General features: G+C 46.7%; 1 protein-coding gene across 9 annotated transcripts; it reads left to right on the top strand.

Annotated features, from left to right (window-relative positions):
- Nucleotides 1-500: 500 nt before the first annotated feature.
- Nucleotides 501-25,142, top strand: LOC102238366 (BCL-6 corepressor-like). Of its 9 annotated transcripts, none has more exons than XR_002752343.1 (16): nucleotides 501-1,392; nucleotides 4,573-4,715; nucleotides 5,480-8,788; nucleotides 11,425-11,626; nucleotides 12,569-12,868; nucleotides 13,420-13,629; nucleotides 15,202-15,458; nucleotides 16,687-16,845; nucleotides 18,189-18,355; nucleotides 18,845-18,990; nucleotides 19,709-19,786; nucleotides 20,046-20,229; nucleotides 22,967-23,085; nucleotides 23,251-23,382; nucleotides 23,627-23,739; nucleotides 23,838-23,930. XR_002752343.1 is itself a non-coding variant. In XM_023329265.1 (14 exons), the coding sequence occupies exons 3-13, from the start codon at nucleotides 5,504-5,506 to the stop codon at nucleotides 23,082-23,084; spliced, it is 5,106 nt and encodes a 1,701-aa protein (XP_023185033.1). In that variant the 5' UTR covers nucleotides 502-1,392; nucleotides 4,573-4,715; nucleotides 5,480-5,503; the 3' UTR covers nucleotide 23,085; nucleotides 23,838-23,922. The 9 variants fall into 9 exon arrangements, 5 of the variants coding, with proteins under 5 accessions (XP_023185033.1, XP_023185034.1, XP_023185030.1 ...); XR_002752344.1 differs by having other exon boundaries at nucleotides 23,630-23,739; XR_002752342.1 differs by having other exon boundaries at nucleotides 23,251-23,739.
- Nucleotides 25,143-25,752: the final 610 nt, after the last annotated feature.

Raw genomic sequence — 25,752 nt, forward strand, 5'->3', positions numbered from 1 at the left:
GCACATTAAAGCTCAGAGTTCCTGAATGACGTTTATTAATTCTGCAAACTTCCAGACCTTCTGGATCAGAACCGGTCCGGTCAGGAGCTCAGGTCCAGAAGGTTCTGCTTCAACCCAGAACCTGAAAAATACACCAAATATTATCTGTTCATTCAACTTTATGCATAAAATAAAAAGTTCTGTTCATATTAAATGAAAAAGTGGATTTTTATTTTTGCAAAATCAGAATGAAACGTTGCTGTCCTTTCAAAATAAAAGCTCTCAGCTCCAGTCATAATGACATTAGTTGATGTTGATGAAGATGATGGTTCTTATTTTGAAGAAACCAGAACCTTCAGCAGAACCAGAAACCCGGTTTGATCCAACAGAAACCAGGAGCCGCTGCAGTTCCTCCTGCGGCCGTCAGGTGGCGCTGAGCCTGATGATCCCTTAATGGATCAGGAAACATGAACTTCCTGTGTTTATAGATCAGAACCTCTGTCCTGGTCTGGTGTTCCTCCTGGATGTGTTTTAGGAAAACTTCTCTTCCTACTGATGGAGGTTCTGCAGGTTTCTGACCCGGTCCAACAGAACCAACGGGTCTTTAGGATCCTGGAGAACTTGGTGACTATAAATGAATATTAAATGTAATTGGACTTTCCGTGCTGCTTTCAGAGTAACGGCCTCCTCCTCTCTGATTGGCCCTTCAGCTCACATCGGTTCTGCTTCCAACCCGCTTCTGGACCGAACCGGTTCTACGAGCTTATAACTGGGTTCTCCTAGAACGGGTTCTGTTAGACGGGTATGAGCTGCAACCAGAAGACAGGTGCTTTATTTTGAAAGTCTGGCGCTGGGAACGTCACTGATCGTTTAGAGTCATTTGATCCATGAGCGCGTGAGCGGCGGAGGAAGAGGGAGGCTGAGTCCGCGTGGGGAGGAAGAGGAGGAGGAGGAGGATCAACCCTGCACACTCAGGCACGCGACGGACCGAGAAGAAAGGCGCGGACGTGGGATCGTCCGCGCGCCACTCCGTGGATTGTTCCCGCGTGGAGGAAACCTGCCGCTCCGCGTTTTCTGCTTCAACCGCAGAAACTGTTTTAATGTGATTAACTGCCGCTGGCGGGACTCTGCGCGCGCGGCGTGGCGCGTGCGTGCGTGCTCAGGTGTGTGCGCGCGCGTCCACAGGTAACTCATTAACGCCTCCCTTTGTGTTTACATGGGGGAGCGCGTGAACGGAACAGGAAGAAAGCGCGAGCCTCTCGGTGTTTGTTGAGCGCGCGCACGCCGCCGCACGCGCGGGTCGATGAGGATGGATTCGTGGGATTTCCGACTTTAACCGGATGGATGTTCGAGCTGGAAGAACAGGAAGTTCGGTTCGGAAGGAGGATCCGGGTCCGTGATGGAGAACTTCAGGTCGGTTTGATGAGTTACAAACATGATCAGATCATCAATAATATTGATTGATTATTGGCTTAATTGATGTGGCGTTCAGGTTTAATTGGTTTCTGCAGCTGTAGATTTAAATGTTCTAGAGTTTCTGTCTGCTGCTGGTTCAGCTTCTAGAATCTCAAACTTTTAGAAACTTGATCAGAAAATCAAATAAAAATGTAATTTCTTCATTTATTTAGTTTGTTTTCCACATTCCAGCGTAACGATCACAACCAAAAATATTCTGCTTTTCTACATTTTATAGATAATATCTAAAGTCTACAACATGTTTGCTCTTTGTTGCTTTATTTGGTAAAAAAGCTGGAGGCCCCAGAAGTTGAGTCAGGGGCCACAAATAGAAACACTGACGGTTTAAACACCAAATTAATTTCATGTTAGAGACGCACAATAACTTTTATTGAAACTCATAACTGATAACAAACCTGGAACTAAAAATAACCAAAATCAAAACTTTGAGACCAAAACATTGGACTCAGTTTAATGAGGTCATAATTTATTATTATTAGACTGATAATTATAATAATATGCTCTAATGCTCACAGTGGAAACCATCTTAGTGCTGCTGCAGAAGCTCACAGACGTCCTGATTTCTGCTGTTTGGTGAAAAACGAAAAGAAATGGAGTTTCTGTCCAGGTGGATCTCAAGTTTCAGTTTGGACCGGTGGTTCTGGTTCAGACGACAAACAGCAATAATTAACCAATTAGCAGCAGACGTTAATTGATGCTGCTGGTTGGATGTCCCTGCATGGTTCTGGTATCTGTGTCCACTGGTCCCTGGAAATTGGACGTCTCCAGTGGGCTCCGTCTCCAGTGGGCTCCGTCTCCAGTGGACTCTCTCTTCTACGTAAAAACAACCAAAACAGAAACAGGAAGTTTCTGATGTTACGTAAATCAGGGACCTGCTTCTGAACATGGACATAAGTCTTTGAGGAGATTGGACAGTCTAGTCCAAACCTGGTCCACCGTTGGACTCCGTATGAAGGACGGCTTTGGGTTGGACCGATCTGTGGTCACGATGTTAACCAAACCTGAACTGGACTTGTTACTGATGGTTACTGGTTGTTGGATTGTTACTGGTTGCAGAGACGTTGCTGGTAGGAAACTGTAAACATTGGTTGCCATGATGGTTGCTATGAGAAGACTGATTGGTTTCCATGACAACAGTTCAGCCACTAATGTTTCTGGTGCAAAACGTTGGTTTGTTTTGAATTCAAAAGTAAAATATGTTAAAATAATATATATAATTATTGTTTGAAAGCGTGCAGTGAGGTCACAGTGAGGTCACAGTGAGGTCACCGTGAGGTCACAGTGAGGTCACATCAATTTAACGTGTTTAAAATAAAAATAACGTTGTTTTTTTTAGCCATTATTAATTAGCAGTAAACATTCGTTAAGCTGACCGCGACGTCAAAAACACGTAAAACAAGGTTCAGCAAAACTTTAAGAGTCTTATTTATGAACTCGTCACTTCCTGAAGAGTGCCCCCTGCTGTTTAGAAGAGGAACTGCACTGAGGTGTCGCTGTAGCGTTAGCTGTAGCGTTAGCTGTGCGCCATATTCCTTTGTCCCTATATGAGCAGGAAACAGACACACAGCCTTCAGTTTGTAACATTTATGAATCTTTTTGTGAGCAGAAGCTTTTCCTCTAAATAACCAGACGAAATGGTTTCAGCTCTGGGCAGATTTTAAATTTCACCTTCACTAGCGAATAAATGCTGAACACAAAGAGCTCATCATGGAGGAAAAATCCTCCAGGAAACTGCAGATTATTTCCCCTCGGTTGTAAACCTGCTGGAGCAAAACGTGCAGGACGGTGTGTGTTTGCGAGGACATCCATCATCAGCCTGTGTTTCCAGGCGTCCTGAACCCTGACATGAACTCTGCAGCCGGCCTGGAATGTCCCGTCTTTGATGGCTCTGTAATGTGTTCACACAGGCGTGCGAGGACGTGAGCACACACACACGGCTGTCCTTCAGCAGCCGCCAGATAAGAGCTGTTATTGAAATCCCAGCCTGCTAACAGCCATCAATTACTGAGTGTGTGTGTGTGGGGGTGTGTGTGAGGGAGTGTGTGTGGCAGCCCTTCAGGCGGCTGTGTGTATCCGCCGAGCGCCGCTGATACGTTTTCTCTCCGTAGGATTATGAGTTCCTCGGGAAAAGCGGTGACGTGCCTTATCAGCCCTCCGGCTGGGCGATAAAACCAACACACACACACGTCAGTTTCCAGGCTCTTTGTGTGTGTGTGTGTGTGTGTGTGTGTGTGTGTGTTTGCAGCTGGAATGTGCAGCACACACACCAGACTGAGCAGAGAAAATCTGACCTGAAGAGAAAAACAAAACCTCCCCTCAGACTTCGACTGAAACTGGTCACCAGCGCCGGTTTCTGAAATTCATTCCATATAAAACTGAATTTATTATGGCGCCAGGACAAAATGTGGATAAAAATAATATGTATGGTATGTTAACAAATACTTCTCATCACTACAGATTCATTCTTTACAGATAAATGAAGGGAAATTCTGATTAAAACAGCCAGAAAGAGAAAGTTACTCAGAAATCTTGTCCACTTTGGGTATTTTTTGAGAAAGCAGCTTTTATGATTAAATAAGTATTCATTATTGCAGAATATATAATGACATGTTGACTATGATTATATTTATAACCTATTATAGGTCAGTAATTTGTCCTTTGGAGAATTATATCACAGTATCATCAGCATAGCGTTTGATCCTCACTGTTCTTTCACTTTGTCCGTTTTTCTACCTAATTGGTTCTGGTGCTAAACTGCTGCTAGCACCTGCTTAGCGGCTTTGTTTTCCTGCTGACATTTAACCTGGTCCAGGTGAACTGGTTCTTTCTGAGCTGGGACAGCGGACAGAACGGTTTCCGTCAGGAGGGATGATAAGTTTTGAACTCAGTTATCTACTTTAACTCAAAGAACAGAGACTTTTAGTTTGGACCAATGAAATGCAGATGTTGACCATGAGTTATAAAATGAGGTTGGATCATGAAAATTGACCATTTGCCTTAAATCTGACCTTCTGAACTCTCCATTAAATATATTTGCCTCTTGGATCAAATTAAAACCAGTCTAACTTCATGTTGGTTCTGTTTGGTTCTGACCTGCTTGTTTCCGTCCGGCTGCAGACACGGTGGCCAGAGCGTTGTCCTCCAGGCAAACGGTCCCATCTGAAGCTGAAACCAGAGGTCGTCGGGTCCAGAGCATGGAGAGGTGAAAGGTCAGCCTCCCTGACGTTTCCGGGCCAGAAGCTCTTATCGCTGCAGATCAGGTTAAAGTTCCTTCTGACTGGGTTTGATAGAACTAGTTTGACCAGATGTTGACCTGAAAGTGGAGAACTATTGTTTATTTCCTGCAGAAGCACCCTTCCTTTATCAGTGCATGAAATATAGAAACACTTTTTCTTAATGAATGTCTCAAAACATTAAAAGTCTTTGAATGTTGCATCATTCACTGCAGTTTTATAAAATGTGCAAATTTCACAAAAAAAATTGCAACTCCAAAAAACATTACTGACTACAAACGTATTAGATTTAAAAACTCTTGAATAAATGCTGAGACGTCCATATTGAGCTACGTTCACTCAGACTTTGTTGTTACTGGTGATCATCAGCAGTTCTTCTGACTCTCTGAACCTCTTTGGTTTTCAGTCAACCAGACTTTAGAGTCCTCCAAACCGAAGGGACAAACCAGTGTTGATTCATTACTATTGTTGGAACCAGTTTGTTTTCACATTAAAGTGTAAAAGGATTGTTGGGGCCACTTTGGCTTCTGTAGTCCATCAGCCTCATTCAGACCCAAACTTTGAACCCATCCAGTGATGATCTTGGTGTCTAATGTCCATTTTCTCTGTCTGCTTACTTTTACTCGTTGCTAGGAGTGTCAGATGTTTTGGTTACTGCCTCATAACTTTGTGTTTCCACCTTCATCTGTTCTGAACTTGCTAGGTTTTAGTAGAAGGAGCCACTTATCCAATGATTTGTGGAAAATAATCTTGTCAATGAATGCAGCTTACTTTTCCTTTTCATGTTCCAGGTAGATGCCAGAACAGCTCACAAGATGAACCCCCTAGCAGCTCTCAGCATTGACCGAAACGCTCTGGTGGGGGAAAGTATCCGCCCCCATGGAGGACTCATCTACCCGGGTATCCACCCTCTTTCTGCGCAGAAGCCCCAGGATGCTGGTGCCTCCCTGCGACTTGGCTATGACCTCCTGTATAAGCCAGCTGTACCCCTTCTGGAAGGCCAGAAGTCTGTCAATGGATGTGCTGAACTATATAAAAACTCACCTCAAGGGCTGCAGAAGCCTCTGCTTGTCTCTGCTGCAGAAGGGAACAGCCTGGGGTTGAACCCCCGGTCTCTGCCTGTGGAGAAGCAGTCAGAGGGGAGTCTGAACGGTGCTGGTAACTTTCTCAGGTTGCCTTGGATTAGCCCGTACATGGACGCTTCAATGTACCCCTTCCTGGACATGGCGTACAAGACGTCCCTCTTGTCTGCATCGCCCTTCACCCAGCAGCAGCTGGCGTATCAGTCGCTATGTGCCACTGGAAGTAACACGCCTGGAGATGAAAGACTTTTCTTCATTTCTCCGTACTCTCCGGCTCATATTGCCTCCTCGCTGGCTCATCCCATCAGGATGTCCTCAGTCAACCTCACGCGGGCCGTCCTCTCACCCCGGCCCCACAGCCAGGACAAGACCTTGCAGGGCTTTGGAGCACAGTTGCCTCAAGAACTTTCTGCTTTCAGCACCAGTTCTCAGACTCGCCAAGAGTCCCAGATGCAGATGCAGCATTCTGAGTGTCAGCGTGAAGTAAAGGCGTGTCAGTCCGGCTCTACCAAGAGCGCCGTCAGCAGTGGCACTCACGTTAACTCATCTCCAGTGTCCCAACCACCCACCTCAGTTCCTCAGTCCACTGCAGACCCTCAGAAGCATCTTTACAAGAAGGCCACTTCACCCTCACTTCCTGCTTCACATCCCTTCTACCTGGCCTCCCAGCGCAGCCGCTCCACCAACTCAGGTAGCAGTAATACCAAAGACTCCAACTATAAAGCTGAAACTCACTCAACACGTGCAAAGACGTCACCAGGCACCGCTGTACCTCAGAAAGCTACCAAAAAGCTGGAAGGAAAAGCAAATCCTGCTGAAGAGTTGGAGGAATTCCCAAATAAATTCCCATCCAAAGCGCCGGCTGTGGCCAGTTTGGAGTATTTACAACCATCTCGCTACCGGGCAGGAGCCAATCAGAAGCAAGACCTCAAAGAGGGGCGATCTCTACCCATTAGCTCTTTGACAAAGACCTCAGATCATGAAATGACCTCTGGGGTTATCACTGACCATAACATTTGCTCCCAAACTACAAGTAGTGCAGTGGACACTACTCGGAATCAGCAGGAATCTCCAGTTCCAACTGAATCTGTGGGGCAGGTAACCAGTATTCCCAGTCCAGCATCTTCTGGACAATGTCCTGCCTCCACATCAAAACCTGAATGGCCCAAAGTCTCTACTGCTGATTCTGTAAAAGGCAGCAAAGGGGAAACTTGCTCTAGGAAACAGAGTAAAAATCCTTCCAAGCCCGACTCTAAAGAGAGCCAACCGGATCCGTCACAGTACCAACAGTTCAACCCAGAAAACAAAAACTCCTCCAACCAAATTCATAGGGACTCTTACCTACCTCATAGTTTAGGTTATGCTAACCGCTACGTCCCTTACTCTGTCGCTGAGAGTCTGTCAATGCAGCGAATGACAACTAAGGGCCACGTCTTCCCCCATCCACTCTTGCTTGGCAACAGCAACTTTTACCAGTCACATGGCCTCCCGTATGGAATATTACCTTACCAGAGCTCAGATAAGATGGCCTCCATGTCTAACTGTCCAGGTCTCGAAAACAAAGATCCAAATCATAATTTGTCTAAGATCCATAGTAAAACCAGAGATGAAGAACAATTCATGAATCAGAAAAGGCAGGACGGTAGCCGTGGTCACAAGAACGACGACGAGAATGAAAAAACCATGAAACCAGCTTCAAAAGCAGCGCCAGATAAAGCCCAGTCTGCTGCCAGGGACGATGTAGTTTGCATTGATTTGGTACGTGAGGAGGAAAATGACAACAACTGCAACCCTCTCATGGAAGTTCCCCATAAACAGGGAACCAGTGGAGGGAACCAGTTCAAAGGTAAGAAGTCATGGCTTCCAGAAGGAACTCATTGGATCCAGAAGGCAGAGCAGAGTCGGAGCTCACTACCCCAGACTCCATCCAGCTGTAATGTTTCACCGCTACCTTGTAGTAGTCAAGAACTCTCAGAAGAGGAGAAACCAGAAAGTCCATTTCCAGACATCCCAGAAGAGCTGACAATGCAATGTGCACGAACATCCTCTTGGCAGTTCTCCAGAGACTCTAAAGCTTCTGGTGGCGATGCCACAGTGACACCAGGAGTTGTTTCAAAGGAAGCAAAGCCTGAATCTTCAAGTAAATGTGACGGCCCTCAACAAGGCCCTCCAGAAAATCCAATCTCATTGGTTCCCAACGGTGGTGAAGGTAGTTCTGGTGAAACAAAACGTACAATCATCAATCCAAAGACTCCAGCTTTTGTTGGTGGAGATCTGTCTGAAAGTCCAGGTTCCACCAGTAAGGGACTGGTTTCTAATGATTCCAGTCCTCAGGTCCCATCGTGGAGCGTGTTAAATTCCAGATTCCCAACTGAGAAAGTCACAAACTCTCGGCCTTCCCTGTATCTGAGCATCGACCCCAAAGACCCAACATGTACCACAGACAGAAGTCCAAATGTTGGGGGATCAAGTGGCTCTAATGTCGGTTTGAATGAACCCAGAATTTTCAGTTGTTCGCCTGGTGAAAATAGAAACTCTGTTGTTTCAAGCTGTGGAAACGGCATTGAACCGTTTGGTAACAGTGAGAACCACAACGCTACATGGCCCAGTTTCAGCTTGAGGGCTCCGGCTTTTGGAAAAACCAGCCCAACCAGTGGGAATGCCGCCTTAGATGGCCTCATCTTGTTCCCAAACAGTAACCGCAGGCTCTCCTCATCTGGAAGTTTCACTGAAGGCCCTTCTGGTCCGAACCTTTTGGCTACCGATGGAGTTCACAGTAACCTGACCCCACATGTTGACAAAGACCTTCTCATCAAGGCCAGCTGTACAAATGAAGGGAAGAATTTGCAGGATACTGCAACTCTCCTGGAAGATGATCCTGAAGACTCTGATAGCTGCAGAAACAGGCAGTCAAGCTTCAGCAAGAAGATGACAAACTCCCCTGACTGTGTGGGCAGCCATCTTAAAGACATGACCTCTGACCTCCTCTCTGATGTCAGCGAGCAAAGTGCTCTACAGGTAGGAGAACGTCTGACTTCTTTGCTTAAATAATCATGAAAACCTTCAGCCTGTTGTTCTTTGGTAGATTATTGGTTTTCCAGGATCATTAACGTAATTTAACTCAGAAAAGCAACTTCATTTTGGTCAATTATTCCTGCTGTAAATAAGGATGGTACCGTATGTCAGATCTATGTTCAGGTCTTGGTGAAGTTCATTGTTCAGCTTTGAGTTCACTCATGTTCAGGAGTTTGACTGAAGACTTGAAGGTCTTAATTGGAGAATCCTCTGATTCTTTCAGAGTTTATTGGCTTCTGTAACTGATTATATATTTCTGTTGTTACAGCAACAAACCAAAGCTCAGATCATTATCAATACTCTGCTAATGACTTGGTAAAGAGTCTGAATCCAATGCCAGAGGGTTAGTCCAGTCAAAGATCAGTTGGACTTCCTGGACAAATGTTTGGTCCCAAAACTTCCAACACATGGCCTGTTTTCAGACCTAACAGTCGATCGATTCAGCTTGATTAGAAACTGAAATGTCGGTTCTCTGTCTCTCTGCTCTGAGTCAAACCAACCTGTTCCCCTCCTGGCCTGTGGGGGCGCTGCACCAAAACCATTGAAGGAAACGACACAAAAACCTCTGGAGACACTGAGAGCAACTTCCTTCTTTACCAAATCAAATTAAATGGAGGCGTCAGATTTTAGCGTTGGAGGATTTCTCTTTAGTCCTTGGCTAAAGACCAGGAGCCATTTCTGCTGCTAACGCTAGGCTAACATGTTAGCTATGGTTGTATTTACCCAGATTGCCCTGCGCTGTATTCCACTTCCTGCTTTTGGAGCGGTCTCCGGTCCGCTTGGTGTTCACATTCGAACCGAACCCAGACTGAGGTTCACTTTGTTGGTCTGCATCAGAGTTTCATTACGCGTTCACACCTCCAAAGGAACCAAACTTTTTAGACAAATGGATTGAAGCGGACTGAACAGGACTGGTGTGAATGAATCCTTAAAGTACCTTAGATTGACTGAACCATGGTGACCTTTGCAGGTTTTGATTAGGCCATGATCAGATGAGCACCGATGGTTTGATATCAAATGTTTCACATGTCCAACGATTTTCTGGGAATAATTTCAGTTTTATGTCAGACTGAAGGTCAAATCTGAGGAATGAATATTACTGGACTATTTATTAGATATGTGATTGTTTAACTTTGTGTCTCAGTTTTTCTCTCCAGTGAGTTAAAATCTGTAGATGTTTTAGTCCAGTAACTATGGGTTACCGAGGGAACACCTGGTCTCAACCTGAACACATGCAGGACGTTCACACTGGACCTTGGTTCATATTTCATGTTCCCGGTGGGCTGGGCCAGCTGGGTTTAAATCCCTCCTGAACCTGCCGGTTCTCTATGGACCGGACCCAGAACTCAGGATGGGATTTCTCTGTCTGAATGTTTCTGAGCAGCAGGATGATGTTTTTCTTCTTCTCCATCTTTATTTTCGGTTCTGGATGCAGTATTACGGGATATAAATGACATGACGGTTTTATTTCTGGATATTTGACAGCAGAGCGGCTCTGGGTCTCTGATAAAATCTGCAGAAACCCGATCTCAGCGTTGAGCCGTGGAGAAACCAGCGCTGCGTGTTCTGCTGTCAGCCGGCTGGCCGGCGGCTCCTGAAGGACGGCGGCGCTCTCATTAACTCGCGCGTCCTTCTCCTCCGGGTGCCGGCGGATCCGGGCCGCAGCGCCGGATGGATTTGTAGGTCGTTTCACGGGCCATTAATTTTAAAATGGGTTTGTGGTCAGGGCAGATGGAGGTGCGACAGAGAGGAGGGGGAGGCTGAACACGAGAAGCTGCTTCCACGCAGGTTAGAGGAGGAAGACTCACAGCTAAAACTGCAGCTCATCTCCGTTTACTGAGCTTAATGCTAATTTTATATTTATCATCCATGTTGAAATGTTTCAGGACGGTTTTTGCTTCATCAGACTCCAAACTGGAAGGAAATAACTTTCCTTGTCTCAGAATCTGATTTACAAATCAAACGGCATGAAAACGGTGATGCAGTGATGAATCCTGATGAAAACTACAGATCCTCCGTTTTCACCACCGATATCTCAGGTTTCAAACGATACAGAAAAACAGACATTAATGTTCTGAATCACACATTTATTTAATAACTGCTCCAGTATTAAATAAATGCAGCAGCACATTTAAATCCACCAAGAGCTTCATAAACTAACGTAAAAACAACTTGAATCTGTTCAGTCAGAGCAAATAAATGAATCATGAACTGAAAGGGATTAAAACAAAAGGTTGACTATGTTGGTCAAACGTAAAAACATCCATCAGGTTGTAAACAAACTGGCTGCGTTTCTGTAAAGGAAGTTCAGTGATGGATGTTAACTGAGTCTCAGTGATTTTCACCCCAAACGGATCCAGAACTCTTTATCTGGGCTGGATTCTGCTGATGATATCAGGATTTATGGTTGTGTGGATCTGTGGTTTGTTCTGGTTTTGCTGGATCAGAACCCAGCAGTGGATCGGGTCGCTGACGGGTCGGCTGACGGGTCGCTGACCGGTGCAAACCAGAAGGTGCTCTGCTGTTTCACACCCAACAAACACAAACCCGGATTTTGTTCTCACTTCGTTGTGTCTCAGCGCGCCATGCTGCAGTTCTCTGAGCTGGAGCTGAGGGAGGGAGGAGGAAGAGGAGAGGAGGAGGAGGAGGAGCTGGCAGACGGCCAGCAGGAAGCTGGAAGAAGGGATGAAGAAGAGGATGAGGAGGAGGAGAGGAAGAACAGAGAGGAGGGAGGAGGGGAGCGGAGAGGAACTCCCTCTGCAGCCGCCAAGACTCTGAGAGGTAAGAGGATTTCAGCCGGATGACGTGCACGCTCCTTCGCTCTCGTGCACGAGAGTGAAGGAGCGTGCACGCTCCTTCGCTCTCGTGCACGCTCCTACAGAAACACGCAGCAAGAAAAAAGGACATAAAAACTCACTTTGTTATATTTAACTCACTTTAAGTCACTTCCTTTGTCTCTTTGAGCCCCCCCAGCCCCTCTGAGTGTGTGTGTGTGTGTGTGTGTGTGTGTGTGTTTAGAGATGTGACACACACACACACAGATCTGAACTCTGAGTGCACCCGTCTGTTTTTAAAGCTGGCGCAGCGCTGCCCTCGTTTCCTGCAGGAAGCCGAACGTCGCAGACACTTTCACACTTCGGCACCATTAGAGCTCCGTAATCCCGACGGAAACTCGGCCCGGTTCCACAGGAACCGTCGATGCTGCGCCTCATCGTGTTGCTGCGCCGCAGGTGGCTGTGAAAACGTAACACGGCTGGTTTATGGTTCCTGAACGCAGCACGGCTCCAGGGTTTCCTGTCTGAAGACCAGAAACAAACTGAACCTCCATTTAGATTAAAGTCCAAACTTTAAAATCTGTCCAAAGGTTCTGATCATGGAGAAATGTTTTTAGTTTCCACCTGGCGGTTTCTACAGATGAATCAGTTTGGACCAGAACCGGACCTGCAGCAGTCGCTGCTCCAGACTCCACTGCTGAAGGAAAAGCTTGGAAACTGTTGAAACATCATAAATCATAATCTGGTTGTAAAACGTTTTACTTCCTGTCATCAGGCTGTTCATTGCTCTACACTCAGCAGGTCAAAGGTCACACTAACATTGTTACCACAACAGAATCCCCAAATATTCCAGATCTGCTGTTTTTCCTTAAAACTGAGATTCAAATCAAAACAAACTTTTAGTTTTGCTAATATTTCCGTTGAGCTGAAGTTGTTTTCTTCTTCCCAGGTTTAAATCCGTCCTGCTCTCTCAAACATCGCCTGTACCGCCACACAGAGCCACTTCCTGTCCTCCAGGAGAGGGACGACCATCAGATCCAGCCGTTTGGGTCCGGAGCTCCGTTCCAGGGGAACCGGCTCGCTCTGCGGTCCAGTCCAAACATCCCCATGAGCCGGCGGCGAATCTTCAGCCTGGAGCCGTTTCATCAGAGCAGCATCATCAGCAGCCGCCAGAAGAGAGGGAGGGGCGAGGCGGGAGGGGACGAGGGCGGGACAGGAAGTCCAACCAAGAGAGTCAGAGTCACCAACGGTAGGAACCGATCCGGATCCGGTCACTTCCTGTAGATAACCTCCACAAAACGCTTCACTCAGTCATTCACACAGCCGCCAGTTTTCAGCCAATAGGAGAAGCAGATTTTTACCTTGATTTAACCTGGAAAGTCAGATTCATTATTTAAAACCAGGAATTAGGATCAGATGTTGGGTAGAATGTCACTGATTTACTGCAGCGTTCCTGTGGGGTTTGTAGTCCAACCACTGGATTTATTTATGTAGCTCTGAGCTAAATGGTTACTTAACAAGCTAAATCTTTAGCATCAAGCTAAATGTTTAGCTATGAAGCTAAACTGGAATGTGGAGAAACTTTAAGAAATGAACCTGTTGTCTTTCCTTCGTCAGGCTGAATAATCCAGATTATTCCTGTTAGGTTTCTGCTCCCAGTGGCTTCCAGGTTTCCCGTTATGCAGATGATCTGAGTTTATATCCTGAACTCAGAGTTTAGAATATATATTTATATTTATTGTTTTGGTATTATTTGTTTTCAGTGTGAAATGACCTCTGACCCCCTGCTCATCTTCACAGACTCGATTCTGGACGACGTGAAGAAGCTGAAGGTCCGCATCGAGTTAAACGGCCTGCGACTTAACAAGCCCCGCCCACCCGGAGAGCTCAGCCAATGGCTGCCCTCTGGGGACAAATCCACAGAGCTGGAAGGGAAGTTGTCGCCTGAGAGGTCAGAGGTGAACGGCAGCTGGAGCGAGCCCAGGTTCCTGAGGCGGGACGCTGCGACAGGTGAAGCATGTTTGGTTGTTCCTGTGTACGTAGAAACTGTAATCGCTATGGTAACGGAGGCTGGATCACCTGTTTAGTCGGAGAAACGTCTGTTGGAGCTTTTATTGTTCCAGCTGATGAAATCTGCCCCCTCCTCTTCCTCCTCCTCCTCTTCCTCCCCTGACTGCCAGAGCGCACGCCTGGAACAACAGCCGGCGCCGTGTGTGTTCCTGCGTGTGTTTACGGAGCCGCCGGGCCTCGTGGCGCGCTAATAGCCGTCTAACATCTCCCAGATGGAGCTGTCACCCCTCAGAACCGCGTTAGCAGCCCGCTCTTCCTCCTCCTCCTCTTCCTCTGTTTGCTCTCCGGTTCCCTCTGCAGTCAGACTGGGTTTAAATCCAGACGCAGAAATCTAATTAGAGCCAGACGTGGAGCCGATCGCTCCTCATCCCGGAGGATCGGCTCCGTCCCGAACCCCTTCAGACGTATCGCCATGGTAACCTTCAGCTTAAATCTGAATCTACGGAGGGAAACAAACGACCCGTTCATGAATTGAACCCTTCGGCCCAACCTGGAGCAGGAAGAGAACCTGAGGCTCAGAGGAACAGCAGCTGGATTTAGAAAAGAAACAGCAGCTGGATTATAAGCTTTTATTTTGAAGTTTCAAAGAGAAACATTTTTATTTTAATGAATTTGATCCAATAAAACATCAGGAGAGCAAAAACAGAACCGAGTGGAACTCCACTGGGAACCACTGGACCTCTGGATGGACGGGGCATCCAACCTGCATCCAACATGCATCCAACATGTTGAACAGTGGATATTCATAAACATGTTCAGCCGTCTCCTTAAAGGTCAGGGGTCACCAGCTAATTGTTGGGGGCGGGGCCAGTGAGTCAGATGATGATGTCATAGCTGAGAGGCCAATCAGAGCGGTTAGCTTGTTGCTGTGGAGGAAATGATGACTTCCTGTTGGGCAGCTTCACACACACCTTCGTCATGATCTTCCTCCTGCTGTGTGTGTTTGGCTCATGAATAATTCATCAGCTGATGGCGGCGGGATGCCCCGCCGGCTCGCCGTGGCAACAGCTGCCTCCCCCTCCGTCTCTTTGTTGGTGCCGTTTCCTCAGATGGAGCGTCGTCATGCCGATCTGCTCCAGGGATTAATTACAGACATAAACACACATTACCTCTGATGTGGCTTTTATTTCCTGCTAACTGAGAGCCAAGAGGAGGAAATAAAGGAAATAAAGAGCTGGGAGCGTCAGGGTGAAACCAGGAGCTGCAGCTGCATAACACTGTAAAGCCTCTGGTTCTTATAACCTAGACTTTAATAAATAACTCATAAATTAATCGCCTTTAATCAAAAAACATTTATAATCAACCAAACAGACATTTTCAGCTCAAAAACCTAAATAATTCAATAAGTTTTTAATTTGCTCTTCAGGATCTTCGACCATCAGATCAGACCAAAGTTTTATTCAGATCCTCCAGAAACTCAAAACTAGAATCTGGACTCTCCAGAACTTTTCATTTGTCCATAAAGTACCACATCAGGTGACTGACATCTACTTCCTGTTCTGTTTCCTGTAGTTTTCCACCAGGCTCCTCCATCGCTGACCTCCATGACCTCCATGACCTCGACCCGACTGCAGGACAAACCTCCGACGGCCGGGGAGAGCCTGAAGGTCTGCGCTCCTCCATCTTCCTTCCCGGGCGACCGTCACCTGTTCCGTTTCCATGGTGACGGCCTCGACGCGCCGAAGGGCAAACGTCCCTTCAAGATGAAGCACTCTCTGGGGGCGGAGCGAGACGAAGGAGGAAGTGATGATGAGGAGCGGAGCGGGAAGGTGGGTTGGGTTCAACACCGTCTGCACATCAGAGAACGGTCCAACGAGACAGAACCCGGTCCAACGAGACAGAACCCGGTCCAACGAGACAGAACCCGGTCCAACGAGACAGAACCCGGTCCTCATCCTCCAGTTTCTACACCGTTTCCTGTTCCTGTTTCTGAGCCGTGGTCCAGAACTGGATCTGAATCTTAAGATGGATCTGAAAACGGCTGAATTTCCTCCTGTGGTTCAAAGTTCAGGAGGAGCAATGATGATGTTTGATCCAAGTGTGTCGACACACAGACATGGACCCTGAGTGACTCCAGAACCAAACCCTGATGGACGTTTGGGTTTCCCTCGTCTGGTGTTTAAGATTCTGTGATCGTATAAATTCACACAAAATCAACAGATTTTCACTTTTTCTCCTGCTGATGCTGAACTGAGTTTATAGGAAACATTTCAGTGAAATGGTGACAAACGACCTGAGATTTGTCAGGAACCAGAGACGGACTGAGGTCCAGAACCGGTCCAGAACCAGACCAGAACTGGTCTAAAACTGGCCCAACATCCTGGAAACTAAAACCAGGAACTGACTGAGGAGGATTAACAGTGTTGAGGCGTGTGTGTGGGCGTGTGTGTGTGTGTGTGTTTGACAGCTGCTGCGCAGCAGATATCCTCAGGTCACACACACTCCATCCTCCTCCGCCAGTAAACACACACACACTCCCCTCCGGGGCAGAGCGCACTTCCTGTTTGCCGATGCGTGGCGGCGAGCGGCGTGGTTTGACAGACGTCGGCGCACGCAGACACATTAACGTCCTCCTGCTGTTGCCATGACGTCTGTAGCTGGGAGCGGGAGCATCATCTGTCTTTACCTGCTTCAGGAGAGACGCGCTGCCAGGAATGTTGATGAGTTCGGCTTCAGCCCGACTCACAAGATCAAAACATCGCTCATTTAAAGGGACGGTACAGAAAAAACCAAAGAGCTCAAACTCTACAGGGTGATGTCGGCTGTAGACAGATGAGACCAGACGTTGGACCAAACGGATCTCAGAACCGAACAAGTTCTGGTTTCATGAGATTCTGATCTGAACAGAACGCCACAAAAACCGAAAAGTTTTAGTTCCCAAAAAAACCAAAGCTGGACGATTTATTTTCAGACCGAAACCTGATCCAGATGAAACCTGAGTGACTGCTAATGCTAATGCTAATGCTAACATGTGGTTTCCCTCACTGACGTCCTCAGGTCTCCCAGTTGGACGCCTCCAAGTCCCCCGATCAGAACCCCGCCTCTCCAGAGACCCAGCAGTCGGCTCGGCCCGTCCCTCCGGAGGTCCGGCGCCTCATCGTGAACAAAAACGTCGGGGAGACGCTGCTGCAGCGCGCCGCGCGGCTGGGCTACCAGGTAACCATCCTGCCATGTTTCAGCTGCAGCAGGTCGTTTATCTGGACCTCCAGAGTCTGGAAGTACCAGGCAGGTTCTGACCGTGAAACATGTCCATGTAGAGGACAGTATCATCTGCATACAGACGCACTTTAACTCTCAATGCTTCAAAGCTTTTATCCTGTAAATATTTGGCTCTATAGTCGGATAGAAACTGTTTTGTTCTGAGTTGGAAACTCCAGACTTTGGTGTCAAAATCAACAAATTTCTTCTTGTTTCTGTGCTGATGCAAAACTGTGAGCAGGAGACAAACAGACAAATGTCTTCCTCCTTTAAAGCTGCGTTGACGCGTTGTGTTTCATGAGCTGCAGCGTTTAAACTGCGAGGCTTCAGCCGTCTGAAGAAAATGCAAATGGAGGCTGATTCTCCTCATCAGGACGGTTTGAGTTCAGATCTGCAGATTAAAGTGTAGGAGGCTGAACCTGCTGCAGGAGACCTCAGAGTTAGGATTCAACAGCTGTCTGGAAATCATGCAGAGGCAGCACACACACACACCCGCTCACACACACACACACACACGGCGGAGCGCTGTGTGAATATTTCATGCGTGGTGCGACAGCTCCTGTCAGCCCTCACGAGTGTCGGCCTCTCTCTCTTTCTCGTTGAGGTGCAGCGGTGAAGCTAACGAGCTCAGTTTGCAAATGAAGCCGTCATCCATCACTGCACACACACACACACACGCCCACCCACACACACACACACACACACACAAACACACACACACACACACACACACACACGCCCACACACACACGCCCACGCACACACACACACAAACACACACATTTCCTGCTGCAATCAGAACAGAGGGGAGTTTCATTATGTTTCTTCTCTGGGTCTGAGGATGGAGCTTCTCCGTCACATTTAACTCCTTCAGCTCCAGACCAGGTCCACTTCCTGAAGCTTCATGACCTTCACAATAAAAGCAGAACATGACAGCTGTAGCTTCTTGGTCTCCAGCAGTAAAATAATTTGGTATTTTTGAAAATCTTCTTTGTTTCCATGACCTCCATGCGGTATGGCACATGTCAAACTCGAGGGCCGTGGGCCAGATCTGGCCCGCCAAAGCTGTTTTTGTGGCCCTCAAGACTCCAGAGGGCCACATAAACAGAACTTCAAGATAAAAGCTGTGCTGAAATATTATTTTATTAGTCAAATCAAATTAGTTTTCATCTGTATATATCCAAATTACATCAGTTTGAGAAAATTTAAGACGTGGCCCCAAATGAAACCGAGATGGCTCCCCATGGTTCATGAGCCACCAGGTTGCTAACAGGCTTGGTTGCATGTCCCCTCCTCTCCAGGAGGTGGTGCTGTACTGCCTGGAGCGCCGGCTGTGTGACGTGAACCACAGAGACAACGCCGGGTACTGCGCCCTGCATGAGGCCTGCGCCTGCGGCTGGCTGGGCATCGTACGGCTGCTGATCGGACACGGCGCCGACGTCAACTGCGGCTCTCAGGACGGAACCAGGTAGGACACACCGATTCAGCTGCATGCACACGAATATTACTAAAACTCTTCAGTTGATTTTACAGGAAAAACAGCCAAACTGAACATTTTAGTTTGAAATTTTGTGCATAGAAAAGCGTCATCTGCATATTGATGAATCTTCATGATCAAACTGCTAAAATGAAGCTTATTATAAAATGGAAATATTTTGACAGTTTATCAGTAGCTCCATATTTGGTAAATCTTCACACTAATATAATAAATAATAGTTATTATTATTATTATATTATAATATAATAGTGTGTGAGGTTTTGTTGTTTTCAGTTCCATGTATAGAAAACTGTCATCTGCATATTGTCGGATCCTGGAATCTGTTTGAGCTCAAATAAAATGTAAATGCTACAATATTTCAGTATTTTATTAGTTAATTGTTTCTAATTGGTCTCTATAACAGAATAAATAACAGAAGTGATTTTAGTATCACCTGAACGTCTCCGTGTTTCTGCTCAGGCCGCTTCACGACGCCGTGGAAAACGACCATTTGGAGGTGGTCCGCTTCCTGCTGGCCTGCGGCGCCGACCCGACCCTCACCACGTACTCTGGGCGCGGGCCGCTCAGCATGACCCACAGCGCTGCCATGGAAACCTTCCTGGAGGGTGAGGCAGCAGGTTACACACATGTTTTCACTTCAGTCCAACATGTATTTTGGAGAACCAGGAACTCTTTCACACACTGATGGGTAACCGCTTTGCTCAAAGGCTCATCAACATGTGGAATCAAACCAACAACTGTCTGACTGACCTGCTGCTTCCATCTGCAGCTTCACTCCTGTTTATCAGGTTCAGAGAAAAATCACAGTAAAAGACGTTTATTTAGGATATTTAATAAATATAGAGCGAACGAAAACTGTTCGAGTAAAGCGTGGAGCAGGCTGTGTGTGTGTGTTGCTCTGGGGGCGTGTGCGCGCGCGTGTGGGTGTGTGTGTGCGTGTGTGTGGGTGTGTGTGTGCGTGTGAGTGAGCGTTCGCTCGGCAGCCTTTCTGATTACCATCCCCGCCTGTATTTGTTCTCCCTTCTCTTTCTTCCTGCGCTCTCTCCAGAGGAGCTTAATGAGGCTCGGCTGCTGAATCCCGGAGCAGCTCACCGACACACACACACACACACACACACACAGACACACACACACCCCGACACACACACACTCCTGCCAGCTTCCGTCTACTCAGCGCCGAGTCGGCACCGTCTGAACGCTCACACTCTCCTCCACGTCTCTCGCTGTGTGTGGCTCCATTGTTTTCGGCTCGCCGCCTTCGTCCGCTCTGATTGGTCGCCTGTTTGATCGCCCCTAACGCTGCGCCTCTCTCTCTGCCTGCAGACTATCTGTCTGACATCCAGGGAAGGTCGGAGGGCGATCCGGGAATCTGCTGGGAGTTTCACGGCAGCTCTGTGTGCGGTGAGTTCATACACACACACACACACACACCCACACACACACACACACACCGGCTCCACCGCAGACGAAGGTTCAGGAACTTTCATCTGCCACAACTAAAGAAAGGAAGAATCAGGACAAAACAAGAGATTCAGATGAAAGGCTGAGGAGGAGAGAGGGCTGATCCACCAGAACCTCGGATCAGAACCAGAGTTGATCAGTTCAGTCCCAACAGGACTGACCAACTAACCAGTTGAATGTCATGTTGTTGCTCCTCCAGAGCCGACTTACGAAGGAGGAGCCTACAACATCCTGGCCGACCCGCCTGGACCGGATGAGGATGAGGAGGATGAAGAGGAGGACATGGAGGAGGAGAACCGGGTCAGGAGGGAGGTGTTCGAGTTCGAGCTTTCGGACCGGCCTCTGCTCCCGTGTTACAACATCCAGGTGGCGCCGTCACAGGGGTGAGTGAGAAACCAGGGCGGAGGCCATTCATCCTGCAGGACGAGAAACCAGGGACAAACTACAAACTACAGCTATAGAAATAAACTACAGCCATAGAAACCACAAACTACAGCTATAGAAATAAACTACAGCCATAGAAACTACAAACTACAGCTATAGAAATAAACTACAGCCATAGAAACTACAAACTACAGCTATAGAAACTACAAACTACAGCTATAGAAATAAACTACAGCCATAGAAACTACAAACTACAGCTATAGAAATAAACTACAGCCATAGAAACTACAAACTACAGCTATAGAAATAAACTACAGCCATAGAAACTACAAACTACAGCTATAGAAATAAACTACAGCCATAGAAACTACAAACTACAGCCATAGAAACTACAAACTACAGCTATATAAATAAACTACAGCTATATAAATAAACTACAGCCATAGAAACTACAGCTATATAAATAAACTACAGCCATGGAAACCACAAACTACAGCTATAGAAATAAACTGCAGCCATAGAAACCACAAACTACAGCAGTTAGAAATAAACTACAGCCATAGAAACTACAAACTACAGCAGTTAGAAATAAACTACAGCCATAGAAACTACAAACTACGGCAGTTAGAAATAAACTACAGCCATAGAAACTACAAACTACAGCAGTTAGAAATAAACTACAGCCATAGAACTACAAACTACAGCTATAGAAATAAACTACAGCCATAGAAACTACAAACTACAGCTATATAAATAAACTACAGCCATAGAAACTACAGCTATATAAATACACTACAGCCATAGAAACTACAGCTATCTAAATAAACTACAGCCATAGAAACTACAGCTATATAAATAAACTACAGCCATAGAAACTACAGCTATATAAATAAACTACAGCCATGGAAACCACAAACTACAGCTATAGAAATAAACTACAGCCATAGAAACTACAAACTACAGCTATATAAATAAACTACAGCCATAGAAACTACAGCTATATAAATACACTACAGCCATAGAAACTACAGCTATCTAAATAAACTACAGCCATAGAAACTACAGCTATATAAATAAACTACAGCCATAGAAACTACAGCTATATAAATAAACTACAGCCATGGAAACCACAAACTACAGCTATAGAAATAAACTACAGCCATAGAAACTACAAACTACAGCTATATAAATAAACTACAGCCATAGAAACTACAGCTATATAAATACACTACAGCCATAGAAACTACAGCTATATAAATACACTACAGCCATAGAAACTACAGCTATATAAATAAACTACAGCCATGGAAACCACAAACTACAGCTATAGAAATAAACTACAGCCATAGAAACCACAAACTACAGCAGTTAGAAATAAACTACAGCCATAGAAACTACAAACTACAGCAGTTAGAAATAAACTACAGCCATAGAAACTACAAACTACGGCAGTTAGAAATAAACTACGGCCATAGAAACAACAAACTACAGCTATAGAAATAAGAAACAAAGGTCACCGTCCAACGACCTTCAGACTTCGACTTCCTGCAAAGTGTCTGCAGACAGTTGAGTTTTCATAGTCAAGGCTACCGATTTGCTGTGACAAATTCCTTCATTTCCCACAATGCTAATGGATGCTAGGCTAGCATGCTAACTGAGCTAGCCACCTGCTGTACCTGTCTGCATTTCCATTGACCTTAAAATAACTCAAATTGGAATTAAAAATAAATTTGTTTAATTTATAACACGGCAATTTAGAAAAACTGAAAGTTTTTCTATAAGTTTCTGGCTCAGTGAAACTTTGATCACATCGTACGTTTTGATCAACAACCAGATGTTACTACTGACAGAAAAGACGAAGAAGACAACAGGAAGTGGTTTTATTTGCAAAATGTAGTTTTTCCTACATTAGTGGAATATTTTATTATATTATATTATAAGTTTTGCATTAATTTCTAATCCAGAGCTGCTATCAGCTCAGTGTTTCATACAAAACATTTCGTTTTAACACCAACATGAACTCCTTCCATTACAAAGGAGCCATCTTTAAAATGAGCTCATTGGTTTTTCTAACAGCTGGATCCTGTAAGTCCAGACCAGAACCGTTTGTTCTGGAGCAGCGGTCCTCACTTCCATGCCTGAAGGTCCAGTTTCCTGCAGCTGTCAGTCGTCTACCTGAGGCAACACCTGGGTCAAATGGCTGCATCTGGACCGCTGGCCCAGAACTCAAACTACGTGATGATTTGGGACTGAGACCGAAGACGATCCAAACCTCATGTTGTAGAGCTTTGGTTTATTGATCCACTCAGATTTACCAATGGATGATTGATTAGGTTCATCCAGAACCAATCATCCAAGGTTGTGAATGTTTGGGTTACGTTAGACCTGAGTAATCGCTCAGTACTTTACCTCTTCAGACTTAAACTACCAGCATCTTCTGCCCAATAGACCCGGTACCAAAGCTTGAAGGTCTGTGTGTCATCCAGAACCTCTGAGATCCTCCAGGACCGTTCAGTCTGCATCTTTACAGAAACAAGTAGATAAAACTCAAAACCAGCCAAATGAAGGTGGAAGACAAAACCACTGGGTCAGGTTTGGGTCTGGTTCTGGTCTGGTTCCGGTCTGGTTCCTGCCTGGCGGTGCTAAAGGAGTGTGTCCAGAGGAAGACGGTTCCTACCAACTCTGTGTTTCCTTCACGCTCCTGCTTGTTGTTCTAACGTGTCTTTTCACACCCAGACACCAATTAGGCTGCAGAAAGAGGCTGAGGAAGGAGAAAAGGAAGGAGAGGAGGAGGGAGAAGAAGGAGAGAAGGAGGAAGAAGACGAGGGAGAGGAGGCAGCGCGGGGCGGGGTGAGGTGAGAGGGAGAGGAAAAAACATCCTCCGAGGAGCAGAGGGAGGACAGACGGAGAGGTCGTTAACAAGGATTGCATCGCCGTGGCGACGCAGCTAATTGGCTTCCACTCTGTCTTCCTCCCCTGTCGCTCCTCTCCGCCTCTCTTTTTCTCCTCTTCTTCCTCAGCGCCGTCTGATGTCGTATTAATGGGTCTTCCTGGAAACAAGGCCGCCGGGCGGCGCCGCGTTTCGCCGAGCTGCTTAGCATTCAGGCAGCGGCCGGCTGCAAAGCAACATGTGGCCTTGTCTACCGCTGGGGGTGTATACACTAATCTGCCCTTCACACACACACACACACACACGCACACACACACACACACACACACACACACACACATTGATAGACATTGTGAATCAATAACACCTGGATTGATGTTTTCAGCTTCAGCAGCAGAATATATAAAAGCGGAGCAGCCTCTTTTTCTTCTTCCTGCTGCTTTGACATTTAGGACACTTTCTGGTTCTGGTTCTGCCTTTTCAGATTTGGGTTTTTGTTCCAACAGCAGATTAACAGTTTTACATCGTCTTAACGTCTAAACTCTGGCAGCATCGGTTGTCTTACTGAAACCCACTTGGCTCTGTCGGTACCTTCATTGGACCAGTTCCACTCCGCTTGGTACCGTTACCTTTGCAGAACACATAAAGTGTTTTCTGAGAAAAGTCTTTGGCTCGGTCGGTTCCTCTCGCTGATGTTCTTGTCCTTCCTCCCTCCAGATCCAGAAACTGGCTCCTCCTGGCTGACGTTCTTGGTCGACTTCGGATGGCGTCTCGCTCTTTCCGGCGCCTCTTCCCACAGCTCAACATTCAGTCCGTCGCTGAAGACGAGTTCTACCGGCAGGCGTCCCTGTCCCAGCTGCTGACGGGTCCAGATGAGCAGGAACTGGCCTCCTTCAGGCCGGATGTGAAGGACCCTCTGGAGCTGGTGGAGGCCACCCCGGAGCTGGCCGGCATGCTGGGCTCCTCCCTGGAGTTTGTGGACAGTCGCTGGGACTCTCTGGATGTTTCCCCCCCACCAACACCGCCTCCATCACCGGGGCAACCTCCATGTCCTACACAGGCTTTACCGGCAGAGCAGGAAGAGGACAGGAGTCCCAGGACTGTAGAGTCCATTTCAGGACCTTCAGGACGGTCCAGCTTATGGGATCAACAAAAAACTGAGGCTACAACTTCAGCAAAGCCAGGAATGACAGCTACCGCTAGCTGGTGGGAACCACAGAGACATTCTGGTCTGGATCCTGGACTTCCATCCATTAAACTGAACTCTGTGGATGGAGGAAAGGTGTGGGAACAACAGCGACTGAGGAGTAGAGACGCTGAAACCAAAACGGTCACGGAGGAATGGAAACCAGCTCCAGTTCGAAACAAGAAGACAGGAAGTTCAAATCCTGCACTTTTAAAAGAAGAAATGAACTCAAACATCTGGAAAAATGGCGGTAAGGCAGGAACCGATGTGGAGTCTGAAGTACCACAGCAAAGTAAGAAGTCTGAGATCTCCAGCCGCTCTAAGCTGGACTCATGGGATCCTCAGGAAACAAAGAGAACTGGTGGAACCACCACAACGCCCAAGAGAGACGCCAACACCTGCCAGGGCCTCAGCCTGGCAGGTAACTCCTTAAAGTTGGACGCTGCCTGGCAGAGGAACCTGACCAACGTCAGAGTCCACATCAGAGACCTGGGGATGAAAATTGCCAGCATTCAGAGAGACATTAAGAAGGACTCGGGGAAAGTGGTGGGGAAGGGTTCTCGGGTCAAAACGAGGTCATGAGATGATGGACGACCAACCAGGAATAACTGGTAGCCAATGATGTGGAAATGACTGTAAAACAGGCTGTAAACTCTGGATCGTGTTCACTGGCTGTCTGTCAGATGTGTTCACTGTAAACTGTAAAGGTTTTTTATTTATGGGCAGAGACCTGATGTAAATATGACTGGCTCTGTGTTAGCATGGTGAGAGCGCCGGCTCTGTTCAGGCATCCTGTTGGTTTTTGTCACTGTTCAATAAACAAAGACACAAAGAAACCTTGAATACATGAGTTATTGCTCAGTCCGCCAGGGTCCAGTAGGACCAACATGACCGAGGCAAAGGATGATCGGAGGGTCTGGTAGAGGACTCAACATCCTTCAGAGGAACAACCACCGGGTTCACAAGGTATTTCATTCATTTCTATCTACTGTCACCATAACGTTTCTAGCTAGCCGTATCTTGATGTACTTGATGTTGTAGAGATTGAGGATTAACGGTGTGTGTACAGACCAAACATCCCATGTCTTCTTGGGAAGAGAGACGGCTGATGGCATTTTCTTGACCCATTGAGTCAGACGAAGCTACGGTGCGGTAATAAGGATCCTCTTCAGCCATATTTAGACCAGTAAGTAGAAGTGAAAAGCTCACTAAAGAATCGGTTGAAACATCTCTGGCGCATCTTTAGCCATTGGCATCAGCAGTTAACATCAGACGAGCTGCAAAACAGCTGCAAGGCTTTACAGGTCAGTGGATTTCAGCCCAGGGTAGTTTCTTCAGCACCAGTTCGCTAAGCAGTTCACTGAGAATGAAACCAAACTGAAAGAGTTTTGTTAGCCGCCAATGGTTTATCCCTCAGATTTCTGATGCTCTCTATGTCCAACAGAG

The sequence above is a fragment of the Xiphophorus maculatus genome, chromosome 24 (genome assembly GCF_002775205.1).
Source record: "Xiphophorus maculatus strain JP 163 A chromosome 24, X_maculatus-5.0-male, whole genome shotgun sequence".
NCBI classification, from domain to species: domain Eukaryota; kingdom Metazoa; phylum Chordata; class Actinopteri; order Cyprinodontiformes; family Poeciliidae; genus Xiphophorus; species Xiphophorus maculatus.

Coding starts and splice junctions, on each gene's coding strand:
- LOC102238366 (XM_023329262.1), top strand. CDS start 5,504: ATGAACCCCCTAGCAGCTCTCAGCATTGACCGAAACGCTCTGGTGGGG. Junction 11,627..12,568: donor AGCCGCCAAGACTCTGAGAG/GTAAGAGGATTT, acceptor TCTTCTTCCCAG/GTTTAAATCCGTCCTGCTCT. Junction 18,991..19,708: donor CATGGAAACCTTCCTGGAGG/GTGAGGCAGCAG, acceptor CTCTGCCTGCAG/ACTATCTGTCTGACATCCAG.